Consider the following 6,948-nt stretch of genomic DNA (forward strand, 5'->3'; position numbering starts at 1 on the left):
CTACTAGCGCAAGGCTAGCTTGTCTGATTTGGTAGCATTTACCCAGAATGCCCTGCTTTTGACTTCCTCCTTTTGGAGTGGTCTCCGGTCATTCACATTCAAATCGAACCAGAGTTGTTCTTGTGTAATCAAACTCCAGCTGAGATCAACTCCAGTCATGTCGTAGTTGGTTCCGACCAGCATGGGGCAGCAGAGACACGGCGAACTGTCTGCAGACTTTTTAAGGACCTACCGACCCAGATGATTCAAAAAGAATCGTTCAGTTTCTGCTTGGAGAGAATCAGAGACTTGCTGAACGATTCAATTGGAAGATCTAGATCTTTTCCTGCTTCACTTCATTCATTGATAAAAAGAAAAACGGAAGAATGAGAAGGACAACGGGAATTCTTCCTGGAATCACTTCACTGGTATTTGGACGAGGTCAATAATGTTGGGGACATTAGAAATGTCCTCGCAGCCTTAAGGGACCCAGCAGATAACCATATCCGTTCAGGTCCCCACAGACAGAAAAACAGGTGAATGTGTATTTGTTTAAGTGTATGTGTGTGTGTGTGTGTGTGTGTGTGTGTGTGATTTTCCTGTTTTTGTGAGGCCCGGTTCGGTTCCGGTTCTTTAACTGAAGACATCTGTTCATCTTGAGGACAGTGTCCATCAGGGGGCCCTGCGGACCGGGCCGGGCTAGAACCCCGGTCCGGTCCTCACAGAGACGGAAGGCCCGAACTAAACGGTCCACCTTAAATGTGCGCGTGTGGGCGTCACGTGACCCTGTTCCTGGAAAGTTCCTGGAAACCTGCGGTGTTGTTGTTTATGGAGCTCCGGACTGCCGCGCCGCTCCACTCGGAACCAGGACCACGGACTCTGGGTTCGGCTGCTCGGAGCTGCGTGACGGACTACCGGTTCTGATCCACCTACAGCCCCTCGTGGGTCGGCTGCAGCCGCCATTAGTGGTTCTAGAGCCGGAGCAGGTTCGGAAGCGTCCGGACCCAGTCTACAGGTGTGGACCCGGTTCCGCTGGCATGACGGCGAGTTGGTGGCGGAGGACCCGGAGCTGTTAGCGGGCGGCTTGATCGGAACCTCCCCGGCAGGTGGGTCCAATTTGGGCACCAGGTGGTAACAGGAGGGCGGTTCTCCAGGTGAGCAGAACCACTCAGGTAGAACAAGACCGTCCTGCAGAACTCCGTTTAAATTGCTTCTCATTTAAATGTAACTCGACGGTCCGAGGCTTCTGGGCGGAACCAGCACAGACAGCAGATGTTCCTGTTCGGGTTCGGCCCATTCTTAGATTAAGCTGTTTAAAACCGAACCAGAATAAAACCGAACCGCTGCCAGGAGGAACGTTACTCTGATGTTTCCCTTCCTGCAGTTTTAAAGCTGCTGCAGTTCTGGGCAACTTTAAGGAAGATTTGGTTCCTTTATTCATATATTTCTGTTATTTTTTCTCCTCTGCTTTTTAATCTGAGTTTTAATTTGCAGGCAGGAGAATCACCTCCTGGTTTCCAGTGGGAACCAGCTTCCCTTTCCAGTTTGTTTTCCCAGTCAGAACAAAGAGAAGAAAAACTCCAAGCAGCTTCTGGTTTCCCACAGGAAACAAAGGGAATGAGTCTCACCTTACAGCTGCAGGTTAACACTTACTGGTTACCAGGTTAACACTAACTGCACTTAGGAGGTGATTCAGCTGTTGGATTCAAGTGTGTTAAACCAGGGAGACATTAAGAGCTGCAGGACACCTGACCTCGAGGACCAGGAGTATGCCGAGCCCTGGGTTAGAATCTGCTGATCTGATTTCCTCTCAAAGTTCATATGAGCAAAAATGGAGATTCTTTGAATCTGCTCTCTGACCAAATTCAAGTGTTCATCTGCAGCTTCTTGTGGATAAAAAACCCAAACATGAAAAGTCTGAATGCAAAGCTAAAAGAACGAGGCTTCCTGTTGGTGTTTGTTGGAAAAACTCCTCTGGAACACAAGGAATCCATTGGAATCCCAGAGTCGGGATCCTGAGTCAGGATCTCTGCTGCAGGAAGTGTTGCCACCTCACTCAAATGTTTTCCTCAGCAGGTGAGCTGCGTCAGGCTGCAGGAATGTTGGATAACAAACTAGATAAAGAGACTTTCTAGAAACGGAGCAAACAGATCCGTCCTGCAGATTCCTGGGATCCGGATTATTAGATCCTGCTTAGATCCAATGTCTAATAATGCTCATAAGGGATATTATTCCTCTGTTCTGTTCCATATCTATCTTCCCGCAGATTCACCAAACTAACTGTATTGTGATCTGGTCCAGGACTGGATCAGAACCAGAACCAGGATCTGAACATTTTGGATCATTTGGTTCTGGAGGGAGGCTCCAGAACCACAGCTTTTCCATATGTTTCTTGGTTCCTCCAAGTGAATCCAGATTTTTCCCAGCTGATCCAGGATCAGTTTTCCAAAAAGATTGGATTCCACGACTGGAAGTGGAACTTCAGGGAATCTGGAGTTTGTTGTTGTGCAGGATTCCCAGCAGCTAATCTGGAAATTAGCAAACATTAATCTGTTTAAATATAAATATTATATAGTTATTAATTATTAATGCAGCAGCTGATGCAGAACCTGCAGACCAGCAACTAATAACTAACCCAACTGATCCAGGCTGACATTGTGAGAACACTGACCAGCCAGAACTGATGGTACCAAACTGAACCAGTGGTACTGATGGTCACCTTGACAGGAAATGGAAAAAGCAGGAATTAAACCCACAACCTTCTAATTTGAAGATGACTGTTGCCTTACTGAGCTACGGAGGGATTAAAGGGCCAAAATTAAATAAATGCATAATTTATTCATTAATTAAATGGCAGGAAATTAATATTTAATTAAATGTGGGCGGGGCTATGGCTGACCTGTCGAACTCCTCTAGTTCGGCAGAGGAGTTCTGTGATGGTGGCTAGTGGAAAGTTTTGGAAGCTGATCTCCTGTTAGCCACTCAGATGAAACATTAAAAACAGAATTAACCAGGAAAATGTCTAAATGTGATAAATGGATCAAAGTTCTGGTTCTGTTCAGATGTCCCAGCTGCAGACCAGAGAAAAGACATTTTTAATCTGAGTGTTCCCAGAGTCCTGATGGCACCAAAATCGCCTGTTTCTGTCTTCTTCTGCAGCCGCTCACTTCCCACCAACCTTTCCAGGTTGTTTGGCGGTTTTCTGATCTGTCCGATGACCTGCCAGTCCTCTGAATCCCAGGAAGCCATTGAGGACGCCAGAGGAGCCGACGACGGCGCCCGGACCGAGGAGTCTGACGAGAGCCGCGTCGCCTCGGCCATGAAGGAGCTGAGGAAGACAGGTGGGAGGAAGAACTTCCTGCTCTGGTTGGGAATGTTTCCAACACAGAATAAACTCCAGATGTTCTGCATGTGGTTTAGCATTAGCATCTGCTAATTTTTTTATGTTTTTGCAGTTTAGTGTTAGTTTTAGCTAAATTTTTCATATGTTTAGTGGTTTAGAATTAGCTTCTGCTAAATATTAGTATGCTTACCATTAGCACTTGCTAATTTTTTAGTGCATAGTGGTTTAGTGGTCACTCCTCCTGTTTATATTTAGTTTCTTAGTGTTAGCTTCTGCTAATTTTTCATGTGTTTAGCGATTTAGCAATGCATTGCTAAGCTTCTTGTTTAGCAAATTGGTAATTAGCGTACTTAACTTGTTGTTTAGCTGTAGCTATTAACTACAACTGATTTTAGTGCAAACATATTGTACATTAAAACTGTGGCGGCCATTTTGAAAAATATCCACCAGAGAAGAAGAAAATATAAAAAATGATTTTTATAGTATGAAGTACACTGGCTGTAACTAGACTCATCATCTTGTTGGTGATTTCAGTGTAAATGTTGCTGGTTCTGGCCCTGTTTGGGTCCAGAAAGGTTCTGTGGTGGTGCTGCTGACCCAGACTGAGTGTTGGTACCGGTCCGGGCGGTTCTGAAGCTGCTGATCGTCCGTGTTGTGGTTTTAATGAATTGGAGGTGCTAAATGTTCTGCTGGTTCTGATTGGGCCAGGTTGGTACTGGGGCGGCCTGACGGCCAACGAGGCCAAAGAGATTCTTCAGGACTCGTCGGAGGGCAGCTTCCTGCTGCGGGACAGCTCCCAGAGGGACTTCCTGTTCACCATCTCCGCCATGACGTCCGCCGGCCCCACCAACCTGCGCATCGAGTTCCGGCACGGGAAGTTCAAACTGGACTCGGTGGTTCTGGTGAAGCCCAAGCTGAAGCAGTTCGACAGCGTGGTCCACCTGGTGGAGCACTACGTCCAGCTGTCCCGGTCCGGCGGACGCGCCGCGCCTGCGCCACCGGGCCCCAACGGCACCATCCAGCTGCTCCTCACCAGGCCCGTGTACGCCGCCGTCCCGTCTCTGCAGCACCTGTGTCGGATCAGCATCAACCGGTCGGCCCGGCAGGTCCAGGACCTGCCCATCCCCAACCGGTTGAAGGACTACCTGACAGACTACACCTACAACGTCTAGAGGTCGTCCAGAGGTCATCCCATCTGAGTCCAATGGCGTCCGGACCGGCCGTGTGTCTCTGCACAAAGCCAGGAACTGGTCCGGCTTCTTCTCCCATCTCCATGGTAACGGAAGCAGAATTCCTCTGATTGTTCTGGAAATTCCTGAACAAGTTTCCAGATTCCTGACGTCAGGAAGACGGACGGACGGATGGATCGGTTGTTTCAACTGAAACCCAAAGAGAAATGGGTCGGAGACGGGTCAGAGCAGCAGAACCGCCTGCTCAGGTTGTTGAGAATATTTATTGCTGTTCCTCTGATGTTCTGGAGAAACGTTCCTGATCGGTACCAGGCCCGGTTCTGGTGGAGCCCAGTAGTATCGTCTCTGGCTCCTACAGAACCACGGCTCAGCAAACCGGGTCTCAGCAGAACCAAACAGTTGCTTTCGTTCTGCTCACAACTTGATTTCTTGTAAAAATGTTTCTGGAAGCTAATTGGCTGCAGCTCTGATCACATGATTAAAGGCACCGTGTCAATTCCTGTTTTCCAGAATTTCTTCAGTACAGCTCAGGATCACACCAGAACCAGATTGAAAAATATTTTCAGACTTTGATGTTATTTTTGATGTGTTACCATGGTAACCAGTTCATCTAATTTTTAATTTCCTTGTTTTTTTCCCCATCAAATTTCCATTTATAGACATTAAAATTAGTGAGAATATTTTTTATATTTCCTTCAGCTTTTCTGATTGAAACTCAGGGGATTTCTGAAACAGAGACGGTTCTGTTCGATCCGGTTCAGTCCGGTTCTGATAAAAACTGAATCAGAACATTAAAGTGAGGGAAGCAGGAAGTGTGTGGGTATTTTTCCTGAAGCCGGTGCTGCCAGATCCCTGGAAGCAGGTCTGTGGGAGGCAGAACTTGGTGAACTCCGTCCAGGACCAAGCGGCCCGATAAACAGCAGGAACGGAGCGCTCTAACTGGCCAACAGCTGGCCGTGACTCTGTTTGGCTCTCATTGACGTAAACAATCGTGTCGATGGTGACGAGCATCGGAGAGGTTGCTTTGACCCCTTCAGGCTTCGGTAGACTTTGAACCTGTAGTACTGCGGAGCTGTGAGCCAATCAGATTACAGGAAAACATCAGCCATTGAGCTGTTGTCTGTTCCTACTTGACCTCTGACCTGCTGGTGGATTTGGCTTCCTCTTTTCTAAAGAAACAGTTTAATTTGAGTTTCATCTGAAAATGGAGCTTCAGCTCCTTCTGAAGGCAGCAGAGAAAAATGTTTGGAAAAGAGTTGGAAAGCAAAACCTGAATCCGCTAAATTATTGAGCTTCCAGAAAGTTATTAGAAATCAGTGATAAATTAAAACAGTTTGATAAACGTGGAGCATCATAAAGGGTTTGAGATCTAAACAGTTCAGGTTTTTTCCATCAGAAGTTTTCAACTAAAGCAGGAAGATGAAGTTGGAGTGACTTCCTGTCGCTCGCTATCTGTTTTTTTTTTATTTTTATTGGTTTGTGAATTTTTAAAGTGTGCAGATTTAAAAATTATAATTGATTGACTGAATGGAGGTGAGTTGTTTCAGAGTTCCTGATAAAATGATCTGTGTTTTTAAAAATTCAATGATTTGCTTAAGTCATGCCTTGAGAAAAGAAGGGGCCAGAATCCAGCCCTGAGGAACACCACAGATGTTCCTGCCGAGAATTAAACCATAAAACATCCTGGAGCTTATTTGAGATCCAAGCCGGTCCAGAGCAGCTCCGGGCTCAAGGTTCAGTTTGGTCGGGATCAGGATGGTTGTCATGGTGACACAGCTAAATGGACTCTGTTCAGGAATATTTCTTAAATATTATCTTTGTCCCACGATTGAATGGTTAAACAAATGAAAATTTTAAAAGCCCAGCAGCCTGGGATAGATTAGGATGATTTGAAATCTTTGATAAATGTCCAACAGTCATTCAGACAAATGTTCATTTATTCAGTAAAAAAAACTGAAAGTGGTTATTTACGATAAAGTTTAGTTAAACCAAAGAGCAGAGGGATATTTTGATCTTGAATATCAGTTTTTCCTGTTAAGTTTGTTTTCTAATAAAGAGCATGCTGGTCTTTCCTGATTGGCCCTCCTGTCTTGTTTAAGCTTGTCCCAGTTCCTGGATCAAATTGGATAAAAGCGAGTCTCCACCTCTGGAAACAAGGTGAAATTTTCAGAATTTTACAGTTAAATGTAAATGTCTGCTTAAGATTTTTTTCCCTTCAGACAAGTATAAAATAAACTTTTTAATTAAAGTTAATTAAAAATATATTTCAGATCCTACGGGGGAAATGGAAATGTTCATCGGTCATGAAGAATGAGGTGTTGTTGGGTTCTGAAGTGTTTTATTCACATCTTCACCCATCTGGAGCTGCAGCGCCGCCTGCTGGAAGCTAAACTTTTACATGCTTGATTATTTTATCAGTTTCCTTTCACCTGTTTA

At 45.5% G+C, this 6,948-nt stretch overlaps 1 protein-coding gene across 1 annotated transcript; it reads left to right on the forward strand.

The window, feature by feature from the left end:
- Nucleotides 1-89: 89 nt before the first annotated feature.
- Nucleotides 90-6,588, forward strand: socs2 (suppressor of cytokine signaling 2). Its single transcript, XM_015023075.1, has 3 exons — nt 90-1,085; nt 3,139-3,320; nt 4,031-6,588. Exons 2-3 carry the CDS (start codon nt 3,194-3,196, stop codon nt 4,492-4,494), a joined length of 591 nt encoding a protein of 196 aa, XP_014878561.1. The 5' UTR covers nt 90-1,085; nt 3,139-3,193; the 3' UTR covers nt 4,495-6,588.
- Nucleotides 6,589-6,948: the final 360 nt, after the last annotated feature.

The sequence above is a fragment of the Poecilia latipinna genome, unplaced genomic scaffold (genome assembly GCF_001443285.1).
Source record: "Poecilia latipinna isolate Pla-1442-1.1 unplaced genomic scaffold, P_latipinna-1.0 Scaffold3193, whole genome shotgun sequence".
Taxonomy (NCBI): Eukaryota; Metazoa; Chordata; class Actinopteri; order Cyprinodontiformes; family Poeciliidae; genus Poecilia; species Poecilia latipinna.